Source organism: Mytilus edulis, chromosome 10 (assembly GCF_963676685.1).
Source record: "Mytilus edulis chromosome 10, xbMytEdul2.2, whole genome shotgun sequence".
NCBI lineage: Eukaryota > Metazoa > Mollusca > Bivalvia > Mytilida > Mytilidae > Mytilus > Mytilus edulis.
In genome coordinates this window covers 19,702,986-19,716,119 of record NC_092353.1, presented here as the reverse complement: position 1 = coordinate 19,716,119, position 13,134 = coordinate 19,702,986, and the positions used below count along the sequence as shown (strand labels likewise).

The 13,134-nt window shown below is 30.8% G+C and overlaps 1 protein-coding gene across 5 annotated transcripts in view; it reads left to right on the top strand.

The window, feature by feature from the left end:
- Positions 1-4,067: 4,067 nt before the first annotated feature.
- Positions 4,068-13,134, top strand: part of LOC139490573 (transient receptor potential cation channel subfamily V member 5-like) — a 28,366-nt gene continuing 19,299 nt past the window's right edge. For 2 of the 5 annotated variants that reach the window (XM_071277424.1, XM_071277421.1), the window contains exons 1-3: positions 6,894-7,022; positions 11,163-11,335; positions 11,786-11,895. In XM_071277424.1, the coding sequence (XP_071133525.1) occupies positions 11,191-11,335; positions 11,786-11,895 (255 nt within the window). In that variant the 5' untranslated portion in view covers positions 6,894-7,022; positions 11,163-11,190. Of the gene's footprint in view, positions 4,166-6,893; positions 7,023-7,216; positions 7,401-11,162; positions 11,336-11,785; positions 11,896-13,134 lie in introns of those variants that run through there. The other 3 variants (XM_071277423.1, XM_071277425.1, XM_071277422.1) reach the window with 3 other exon arrangements.

Sequence of the window (13,134 nt, the reverse complement as noted above, 5' to 3'; positions counted from 1 at the left end):
ATTATAGTCAAAGCTGGATAAAAGGCAAATAATTTAAGCAAGTAAGGTTTTCTTGAAAATAATTAAACAGTGATAATAATTTTCTATTTTATTTTTCACTTTAATTTCTCTATCTGTTTTACAGTTCACCGACCCCTGTGCATTTTGAATGGTTAATTAAAATTTAGATTTTGATCATGTGTATAAAAGTTTCAAAGCAATTATCTATCAGCTCTTGGAATGTTAATGGATTATTTAAAAGAATAAGTGGTAACAGAGTTTGTAAACTAGATGATGATAATATTTGTCAAATTATGACTGCAGACATTGTTGGTCTTTCAGAAACGCATATCCCCACCAATGAGATTTTAAACTATGATGGTTATAAATGTTTTGTAAACTGTAGATCATCTGATTCAAATAAAGTTAGAGGTGGTTTAGCTACATTTTTTAAGAAGGAAATATTATCAGGTGTAAAGTTGATGGATAAAACAATGGATGATATAATGTGGTTTAAACTAGACAAGACATTTTTCAGTTTTGATAGAAATGTATTTTTATGTTTTTTATATATTCCTCCTTCAAACTCATCTTACACATTAAGAACAAATTTTGATAAACAAATTTTTGAGAAACTTGAAGCAGATATTGCGAAATATAGTATATTAGGGGATGTAATCATTATGGGAGATCTAAATGCACATATAAACTGTAAAGAGTTAGATTTCATAACAAATGAAGTAGATGACAGTTTGGACAACTTTCTTCCCACTAATTATGTTGCAGATAGTGTATGCAAATTTAGAAATACTCAAATACACCAAAAACTAATAACTATGGAAAATTAATACTTGACTTATGCACAGAATCTCAATTAAGAATCCTTAATGGAAGAACTCTTGGTGATTCAAAAGGTAAAATCACTTTCTATAATCATAATGGTGTGTCAATTGATGACTATTGTTTATGTTCATCTGAATTTTTACCAAATATTGTCAATTTTAGTGTAGGACAATTTGAACCAACAATATCTGATCACTGTCCAATTTCAATAACTATACATTCTCAATTAGTAAATAAGTCATGTGATAATTATGTTAAGCCAACTCTTAGAAGAGTTAAATGGACTACTAAACGAGAAGAAATTTTTAAGTCCAATATGTTGAAAGTGAACTTTGGAACTATTAATTCTGATGTAGATAATTTAACCCAAAAAATAGAGGCGAATAATACATGTAATTCCAATGTAACTCAAAGTGTTAATGATACAGTCTCTAGTATATCATCAATATTATACAATGCTGCTTTTTTAAGTAATACTAATAAGACCCCTGGTAAAACCAAGAGAAGTAAACGAAGAAAAATAAAAAAGCCATATTATGATAATGAATGTGAATCTAAATATAGGTCCCTTAAGAGTCTGACTAGAAAATTATGTACTGAGCCCTGGAATGACAGTCTTAGACACAAAGTATTATATAATAAAAAGGAACTGAATAAACTTATAAGGAAAAAATATAGACAATTTAGACATAAAATGATAAAACAGATTATAGATTCAAATAAGAGCTGTCCAAATGATTTTTGGAATACAATTAAGAAACTAAAAAAGGAGAACTTCAAGGATCCTAGTTCTAACATACAACCTAAAGAATGGTTTAAATATTTTAATAAATTAATGAATACTGATTATGATAAAAATGTTTGTAATAATAAGAAAGAGTATACTACTTTTAAAGATTGTAACACATGTACTAAGATGTTAAACAGTTTTATTACAACTGAGGAGGTGGTTATTGCAGCAAAATCTTTAAAGAATAATAAAGCAAGTGGTTCAGATTGTATTACAAATGAAATGTTACAAAAATCTTGTTATATGAATATTGATGTTTATGTAAAATTGTTTAATCTTATACTTAAGTCTGGTATCTACCCAACTTTATGGAGAAAAAATTTTATTAAGCCCATTTTCAAGGGTGGGTGTTTTAATGATCCATCTAATTACCGAGGTATAGCCCTTTCAAGTTGTTTAGGAAATTTTTTTCTAAAAGTTTTACATAACAGATTAGAAAAGTATCTTGAAGGAAATGAACTTATTTGTCGTGAGCAAATTGGATTCAGAAAGGGAAGTCGAACAAGTGATCATATTTTAACTCTAAAAACTATAATTGATAAAGCATTTAAATCATCAAAAAAGATATATGCCTGTTTCATTGATTTCAGGAAGGCATTTGATACTATTAACAGAGATGCCCTCTTTTACAAATTGTCTTATTACAACATAGATGGTCCCTTTTTTTAGTATAATGAAAGATATGTATAAAGAGGTTTTGTACTCGGTAAAGATCTCGGAAGGTATCACTGATTTTTTTAATTCCTCAGTTGGGGTAAAACAAGGGTGTATTTTAAGCCCTACATTATTTTCTTTATATATTAATGATTTACCATCTATTTTTGACTCAACATGTGAACCACCCAAGTTAAATAATAATGATATATCATGTCTGTTATACGCTGATGATTTAGTCCTTATTTCTGAATCGGCTAATGGCTTACAAAAATGCCTTGACAAGCTTAGTTTATATTGCACTAGTTGGGATTTAACAGTAAATCTTGACAAAACCAAAGTTATGATTTTTAACAAATCAGGTAAAAAACTTACAAAAGACAAGTTTGTTTTTAGTGATAATATTTTGGAACACTGTACAGAATATAAATATTTGGGTATACTGTTTAAACCATCTGGTAGTTTTACAGAAGCAGTGAGACTTCTTTGTAAAAAAGCCTCAAAAGCTATATTTTGTATTAGAAAACTGTTATTTTCTGAAGATATCAATGTATTACCTCACTTAAAGCTTTTTGATGCTTGTGTTAAACCTATACTTCTTTACTGTAGTGAAGTTTGGTCTCTGTATATGATAAAAGATATTACAAATCTAGAGTCAAAATATTGGTCATTGGCTACCATCAAAGTCCAAATTAAATTTGCAAAAACTTTAATTGGAGTAAATAAATCAGCTGTCAATTTAGCAGTACTAGCTGAACTTGGTATGTATCCAGTTTTTATAGAAGCTTTAAAACTGTCAATTGGCTTCTGGTTGCATGTGATCAAATCTGATAACAATTGTTTACTAAAAGATGTATATTGTTCCAACCTGCAATTAACCAAGGGATTTGCTAAAAAGATTGAACAGTTACTTGCTACATTAAATTTTTCACATGTTTGGAAAAATCATGATACTATTTCAAAAAGGCGTTTATTATATGCAATTCATACCAAACTTAATGATAGATATCTTAATTATTGGAAAGAAAATATATTTTGTGATAATAAATCAGTACATGGTAATAAGCTGAGAACATATAGACAGCTTAAAGAAAATTATAAATTGGAAAACTATTTATTGTTAAATATAGACAGAAAAGTAATAGGGCATTTTGCTAAAATTCGTATTAGTAACAGTGTTCTTAGAATTGAACAAGGGCGTCACACTAAAACCCCTGTAGAAGAAAGAATTTGTCCTTTGTGCCTCTTAGAAGTTGAAGATGAATTTCATTTCACTTTAAAATGTACAAAACTAAATATAATTAGAGACCAACTGTTTTCCAAAATTAGTGAAATAGTTCCCTCTTTTTTAAATATGACTAATGAAGCAAGATTTAAATTTTTATATACGTGTGTTGAGACTGATATAATTAGAATTATTGTTAAATTTATAAGCGACATGTACATCTCTAGAAATGCTTTATTAAGCACTAAATAACTTTGTCGTACCACCTCCTCATATAATGTTTATGAAATTGCTATGATATATATATGTTTGTATTTTTGTGTATAACAAATTTGTATTGTCTTGGTATCAATCCTGTAATTTTGGATTTTAAACCAATAAAAATTACTTACTTACTTACTTACTTACTTACTTACTTACTCTAATAATATCGAGAGGAACCTTATTTCAGGGGAGTTGGTACTATCTGGTTTTCTAACACAGAATAAACCGCTTCAGGTTAGCTTATAACTCCTGTTTCTTTAACTTCTTTCAAATGCCTCCAGTATATCAAATAGACATCCCATCAAGAGCCTCTTTTAAAGTAGATGAACTTGATAAATGTGGTATCAAATTACATAGGAAGTGCTAGAGAAGTCGCCCCAAAATAAAAGAAAAGAATAACATGAATAAGAGTAAGTTTGTTTTCAATTTATGCATTGGTTAAATTTTTGTTTCATCGGTCATACATGTATCCACGATTGGTCATCATTAGTGACCATAAGTATTAATATCATTTTGATTGAAAATTATCTTTTCCACACTTGAAAATATCCATGATATCATAAGTACAGCTTATCTATTTTTAGAATCAAGTAATCTTATCCGGTGATCATGGCGATGATGATCATGGCGATGATTCAAATGATAAAATATTGGCTTCATATACTTGAATCAAATAATTCACTTGCCCTAAAAATATATAAAGCAACTGAAAAAAATAACTCTTGGATAATAAATATGAAAAATCTCATTTCAAGACTTGGTTTTCATTTTATTAATCTAAATCCTATTGATATTAAGATGTATTTAAAACACATTCAAGAGAGAATCAATGATATAGCCTTCCAAAAGCAAGAGACTGACATCAATCAAAATAAAAAAATGATTTTTTTTAATATACTTTATAAACCAAATAAAAGACCCTCGTATGTTGATCAATGCAAATCCAAAAGTGATAGATCAACATTATGTAAATTGAGGTTAAGTGCTCATACTTCATCTATTGAAAGAGGGCGATATCTAAAAATACCAAAGCAGAATAGGGTATGTCTGTGCTGTAACAATGGAGACATTGAAGATGAACTTCACTTTCTTTTAAAATGTTCCTCCTATAAATATGTAAGAGATAACCTTATTAAAAAATTAAATAATGTTCTATTGAACAACAAATTTTCTTCCTTATCATATAACTTGCTTATATCAATTCTAAATAGTAATTCCCAAACAATATTAAAAATTGTTGTCAACTATTTGAATGAATGCTTGTTGGTGAGAAACTCATTATTAAAAGGTACTTGATTTTTGTAATAATGTATATGCTTCTCACTTATTTTTTTTATATATTTCTCTCATAATTATCCACTGTCACTCCTTCATTGTATATATGTTATTGTAGTTAGTCTTTAATTTGTTGCCATAACCATTTATTGTCAATGTGTTAGTGCTAATAAAGTTATAATTATAATTTAATTTATAATTTAATTTATAATTATAATTTAATGATTGCATCCTGAAAAATGTACATTGATAATCCATCAATATACTAAATACCAGTATTGGCATGTGATATATGCAATCGAATGTTTTATGTGTGACAATTACACAAATCAGTTTTCCTATGACTCACAAGAGCATGTGTTGAATTAATACATTAATTTTCACACTCGATGACAGTTTTTGTTCCTGAAATATATGCCACAATCCATAACGAGTGTAGGACGGAGAATGTGTGATAGTATAGGTAGATTCTATATAGCACAAAAGAAACACAACGTAACCGTTAAAAGCGGAACATTTTGAGGTCTCGTATAAAATGATTTCAAGCTGAACGTAACCCTATTTGGACATGATTTCCATAATTGAAAAAAGAAGTCATTCAATTCTAGGCATACATTATTTTAAACAAATAAAACGACAAAATAAATATCTTGCACATTTAAACTTTCACTGACACATTCATCTCAAACAATTAATACTTTAAACTAATAAAACATTTACAGTTGCCTCATCAATTGTCAAATGAGCGCTCATGAACATGTTTAATCCTGCAACATTATTTGTGTGTACACTCGTCCCAAGTCAGGAGCCTGCAGTTTAGTGGTTGTCGTTAATTGGTTAATGTCGATCTGTCACATTTGTTTTTATTTGTAGATTGTTTTGTTATAAATTAGGCCGTTAGTTTTTTTTTCAATTGAATTGTTTCACATTGCTAATGTCTGTTTTTTTAGCAGACTATACAGTATGGGTTTTTTTCATTGTTGAAATCGTACAGGTGCCAATTAAAGAGCAACCATTTCTAAAATTCAAAAAGGGGTAGGTTATGGCGTTTTGTCCGAGACAGAAAAAATGAACATTTGTTTAGTTTGGAATATCTGTATTTAGATCTGCTTGACCCCCCCCCCCCCCCCCAAACCATCAAATTGGAAATAAGAATATGTTTTAGGAAAACTCATACCCTCTTTATGAAGTTAAATGGACGTTCAATAAGTACTTTCATTTCATTTTAACTTTGCACAGTGGATAGTTGTTTCATTGGCAATCGTCTCCTCTGAAACTACTGGGCCAAATTTAACCAAACTTGGCCACAATTATCATTGGGGTGTCTAGTTAAAAAAATGAAGCATTTAGGGCAAATCTGACTGGTGGCAAAAATGTTCATCAGATTTAGATATATCTGTCCTGAAATGTCAGACAAATGAGACAACCAGTTGTTGGGTTGCTGCCCCTGAGTTAGTAATTTTACGGACATTTTGCAGTTTTTTGCTATTATCTTAGATATTATTATAGTATCTTATAATAATATCTTATACTATAAATTATGATTTTAAACTTATTTTGCATGATTTCCAAAGCATCAGTAAATACAGGTGAGCGACACAGGCTCTTTAGAGCCTCTAGTTTAATGCTGCTTTTACTAATGGTCAGAAATGTATGAATTAACTCTACTCGTGTCTATCAAAACGAATAGAAAAAACGAATGGTCGAAATTATCAAGACCAAAAACACACCAAAACGACAGCTTGTAGCTATAGGTTTCCGCTATGTGAACTGAAAAATTTACATTACATAACTAACTATACATGAACGGTAATCAAATTCCAGACAAGATCGCAGGTGACAATTATAATAACAGGTGGAAACCCTCAGATGAAAATAGTCTAGAATATCACGTGATTGTGAATGTATATGTAGTATTTTGTCCTATACAACTACTGTTATTTATATGCACGAATTGTATTCGAAGGATCCCTATTCGGCTGGATTTTATAGGTATAGTGTATATACGTACTTTTCATAATTTTGACATGTAATCAAGTGACAAAGTGTTTGCTAATTCTTACATGTAAATGACAACAAATTTTTGTTCCGCTACTTATATACTCACTGACCTTAATATCATGCATATTGAACTTAATGAACTTGCAAATGTCTGCACATATATTCATTTTTTTATAAATATCCAGACAGTACCATTCCAATGTAATACTTAACCCGGTTGATGAGTCAAAGCTCCTTTTATACCATTAATCAAAGATTGGTAAAAATCAATAAGATACAGGTGGATGATACATATATGTACAATTTACATATAAAATAATAAGAGACATAACATTTTATCTGAAGGATAAAGATGATTGATTACAAGAGGTATGTTTTTTTTCTCTCTTTTATACGAAAATCAATCACTTTCTTCAATATTTTTGTAGTCGTATCTGATGTGCCGATTAACCAATGCTAACCTCTGAAACAGATAAAACGGGATTTCGTTAGTATTTTCAAAGATATTTGGAAGAATTTGGAGACATTATACATACCTTACGAAATGTATTTTAACTATGATAAATATAATCTTCGTAAATACAGGCTTTCACAAGAAAATCAATTTTATGAAACTAAGAGGACAATGTCCTAACAGGAGATCAAGCATAATTTTCTTATTCGATACTCCACATTACCGAGCTATACTCTAGTTTTCGTTGCAATTAAAATCCCTAGTCAGAACTTGATAAAATTGGAAATGGGGAATGAGTCAAAAAGGCAACAACCCGACCAAAGAGCAGACAACAACCGAAGGACACCAATAGGTCTTCAACGTAGCGAGAATATTCCGCACATATATAGCAAGGTTGATTGTATTCTCGATCAACTATTTCAGTTTCGAGGGAAACTACTTGTTTTTAAAATGAGGTCCAAGTCGTTTGAAGCTTAACATAGGTTATTCACATCCGGTCAAAACATAACTGAATAACAACATAAAAGCACATATAAAACACATAATCGGAATTGTTGGAATCAAAATATAAAGTTATCAAATGACGTAATTTATCGTTGTGCCGAAAATTACTTTCTGTCAAATTATCCATATTCTTTAATGCGCAATGTTTGAACATAAACTGAAACTGTAGTAGTCTCAGATATAAAGAAGGAAACAAATATTACAATCGAAATGGCAACAATAACAATGAAATATAAAATCCGCAATAACTTTTAGGTTAGGAAAATAATAAAAGAATAGTAAAATATGATATTTTTTGAAATCATCTTGGTTCATATAATTCACATAATGCAATATAAGAATAATCGGCCGGCTTTTTTTTTATATACAAGCAAGTAATTATCATGTTAACTATGGCAGGGTTGATATCTAAATTCTCACAAAACAACGTTTAACACAGCCTCATTTTTGTGTCTGTCCTAAGTCAGGAGCCTCTGGCCTTTGTTAGTCTTCAATGTATGTGTTTTTAAAGAGGTAGGGCCAATTTGTCGGGATTTTTTTCACAGAAGGGCCAATTTCAAAAAGTGCCGACAGAATAGAATTTACTATAAAAACAAAAATTAAAAATGCTTTTTGATCAATATCTCGATTTACATATATTATGATATGTGTGATAAATAGTTAATTTAACTCTCAAAAAGGATGAAAGTTCAATATGCGGAATTTATGGTGATTTTAGGTTGGAAAAACAGGGAATCCCACAGAAGGACATTTCAAACCCCAAAAACGTTATGTTTTTTTGTGACTGTTGTAATTTATACAAGTTTTCCCCTCAAAAATGAAATTGGTTTGGTGTGTCCTTATTACATAAAAAAACGACTTTTTAATAAAAAAAAATTGTAACATCGCTAAATTGTACTGATATAGCTCCTAAAAAAGACAGAATAACCAAGCGTCGCCGTGGCTCCATCAGTAGAGCATAGAACTATTAATGAAACACTGTTTTGAAGATAAGATTCGAATCTCGCTTAAACTTGCATTTTTTGTGTTGTTATATTAAATTTTAATGTTTCTATCATATTTTTTTCGGATGATGGCTTAATTCATAGAGTCAATTATGGTTCATTTTAACTTTATAGTATACTAGTATATCATTGTTATTCATTCCCATGACTGTCCATACTCTTGACTTACTTTCTATTCAATGTTAACAATTTTTACATATATGCAAGGAACAACTGCCGTGAAACTGATGTAGGTTCCTGTACATAACCAATAACACGAAAATTTATTATATAGCAATGAAGCCCAAGTGCTGCGTGTGTAACATACCTATAACTTAAAATGAGGCCATTGTATACAAGTTTCAAAAACAACACAAACAGTTTTTCGAATACTTTTTTGAGCATGGTATTATGTGTAAGAAATGCAGTCAACAGCAATTTTGTCACAAATTCACTAACTGATACTAGTAATGACATTTTTACCACCGTTCCTGCATCGTTACCTAAGTCATCAGAAAATAAAACAACACCACAGAACAAATCAATTACACTACAAATCATGATTGTAGGTAAAACATAAAGAAGCTATTGCACCTGTATCACAACGAAAGGCCGATTTGTTAAAATGCAAGAAAAGGCCATATAACATGTGTTAGTATCACAAGATGTTCTATGACCAACTGATGTAAGATGTTCTCCGGTTAAAATATATATTGTCTTATCTTATCTCATAGACGATAAAACCTTAAAAGACAAAAACAGCATCCCATTTGAATTTGTTGTTTGATATTATTTGGCTTGTTGACAAATTACGTGTTATGGTACATTAAGCGCATAAAGGGGGTTAACAATTAAACAAAGTCAATATAAAAAAATCAATAGTCTTGGCCTTGTTTTTGGTAGTAATTCCTGTTCAAGGTATAAAAATAAATAATGTGACGTATGTTTATGTACTATAATTAGCATCTACCTGGCTATTTAAAACATGATTTACCTATCTTATCCAATGAAATAATTCACGGGAAAATTGCTCTGGCTCTTTGTTCATTTATATGTTGAAGAGTTTTAAAAGTGTGACATCCATTATCACTGAAATAGTACACATTTTGTTTAGGGGCCAGTTGAAGCCCGGCTCCGGGTCTGAGATTTTCTCGCAGTGTTGAAGACCCATTGATGGCCTTCGGCTGTTGTCTGCCCTTTGGTCGGGTTGTTGTTCCTTTGACACATTCCCCATTTCCATTCTCAATTTTAACTAAAATAGTGTCCAATAAATATATGACAACTCAAAAAAAGGAGATATGACTACTTTCCTCGAAGACGGCAGGTTTTATGGTATACCAATGTCTGTCCGTCCGTCAGGCAACACTTTGTACGATTACAGAACTTCGCTTTAGTTTTTGTTCCAGAGTTACAGAACTTGACCCCTAAATTTTAATTGTCAGATAGTAAATGCTTCACTTATCCATTTAAACAGTAACCTCAGTCATGTTTTTTTCCATAGCCATTTTATTTCCTGATGATTAAAAATGTCTTTGATAAATCATATCTTATTCTTGCAACAATTTTAATATGCACGAAAAGAGCACATCATGCGATCTACGCGAATCATTTTTTTAAAACTTTCTGTTAATATTAGAACATATAAAAATCCTAATTAGCAAATATGGATATTTTTTTTAACACAAGGTGATAAATATAAAAAAGAAGATGTGGTATGATTGCCAATGAGACAACTATCCACAAAAGACCAAAATGACACAGACATTAACAACTATAGGTCACCGTACAGCCTTCAACAATGAGCAAAGCCCATACCGCATAGTCAGCTGAGACAGGCACAGGTGTGCCTTTTGTTACATTTGTAGTTTTGATCTCTGCAAATAATAATAAACGAAATGTAGATGAACACAAACTATCATCTGTCATTTTGATTCCACAGCCGACGTGTCAAATGTGCATCTTGATCTGATCTGTATACTTTTCTTTGCCAAGTCATAAAGTTTACTATGTCAGTACTTACAACATCATTTTATATACGACATTAGATATACCAACAGAAAGTATTCATATTTTGCTTTAAAACTCTTAAAAATTTCTTGATTTCTACACGGATTTTATTTATTCTTGGAGTATTAAAAAGGTACATGTATTCTTTATTAATATAATGAATCTATTTTTTTTCTAATTCAGTGATATGACGTTTTCCTGACCATAAGAAATGTCACTTGAGTCAAAACCACGTGTAGTCAGGCGCCATAGACGCACAGCAAGTGATGATGAATATAACCCAATACAATGCCGCCATTCGCGTCCACGCTCAAACCTTAAGATGAAGGACTTTATGTCGCCAGAAGCAGCACCTTGTAAGTTTGTATATAATACTTTAGAACTCTTACAAAATACATGCAAGACATGGCGAACAAACAATTACCGATAAACTACGGGAAACTGGAGTAAGTTTGGAGAGAAGCGGGAGTTCGGGGAGGACAGCAATGGAGTGAATTACAGGAAGAGTGCATGGGAGTGAAAATTGTGATATTTTGGGAAATATTTGTTGACCGATCTTCGTCTGCCCCTGGAGTTATGCCACTTGAAAATACAAATATAAGTGGAGAAAGTTTTATTAGCAATCTCATGCATTCAAATCTCTAAACTGTTATATAAAAAAATTGAAGAATCATTAAAAAGTATATTTAGTTTATATTAATTGCTCTTTGACAGATAAATGTGTAATGCTGAGAACATTGAACATCTTTTTTTTATCATTATTATCACTGACATAATAATAATGTTATTCAATAATATTCTTACAGCCGCCATAAATTTAAAAGAACTGGATCCTGGATTACCTCACAGTTCTTCCATGCAGTCATTGGCAATGGAAATAATCGAGCCAAACCTAGACGATTCATTCCAAAAAGAGGTAAAATACGAATTTGCTATTTTTTTAATTGACTGTTATACAAGTGAGAGGTTTAACTAGCCATAAAACCATGTCTACTCTACAGTTTTCTACATAAGGAAATATCTGTACCAAGTTAGGAAAATGACAGAAACTGAACTCCATTATGATTACTAGTCTATATAAAAAAGAATATGCGGTATTTTTGCTAATGAGACAACTCTACACAAATGACACAGAAATTAACAAGTATAGGTCACCATACGGCCTTCAAAAATGAGCAACTGAGCAATGTCCATATTGCATAGTCAGCTATAACAGGCCCTGAACTTCACCAATACCGAACCAAATTACCCTGAGCTCAGTGTACTTAAATGCTACAATAAAAGTTGGCATTACATTATTAAGAAATCTTTATTTAAATCGCGTTTTCACATATAAACAATCAGCTTAGAACATGAGCTCTTCAGAGTAAAGAGCTTTTACGTACAAATGTAACTGATTTATGATAACTTAACAAAGTCAATTATTGAATAGCGCATAATAACATAACAAAAGCAATTATAGATTTTTTTTTTTATATAAAACCAAGTAAATGGTACAAAGAAAGATCTTATTACTTATAATAGCATACAAATTCTGCGCATAACAAGTATGTTCAAACGACTATAAAAAGATGACATATTTAACTTCGAAATTAAATTGTGTAACAGAGACAACAATTTGACAGTAGAGCAATTACAGAGTAATGGATCTTTAACACAGAGAGAATAATCGGTGATGTTAAAAACCAAGACGGATTTGTGGCCACGACAAAACCGGGTCAAATGTTACAAAACATGTTAATTTTCATGAAACCAAATTATAAGATTGCGTCTGTTTAATTTCTATTTCAGAGAATAAAGTGTTTGTTTTGTAAAGACTAGTTTACATTACATAATAGTCTGCTCCTATAACTACGTTTATCTCAGTAAAATATACATCACGTGGTGGTCTTACAACATGTAATTCATTATAATGTCAAGCAGAGTTTTTCTAGCTTTTTTATATTTGGGAAATAATGATTCTAAAAGTGTCTCTACATGAAAATGGGGAATATGTCAAAGAGATAACAACCCGAATAAAGAACAGACAACAGCCGAGGCCACCAATAGGTCTTCAACTCAGCAAGAAAATCTTGCACACGAAGGCGGACCTCAGCTAGCCCCCAAATAAAATTTTGTACTTGTTCAGTGAAAATAGACGTCACGCTAAACTCTT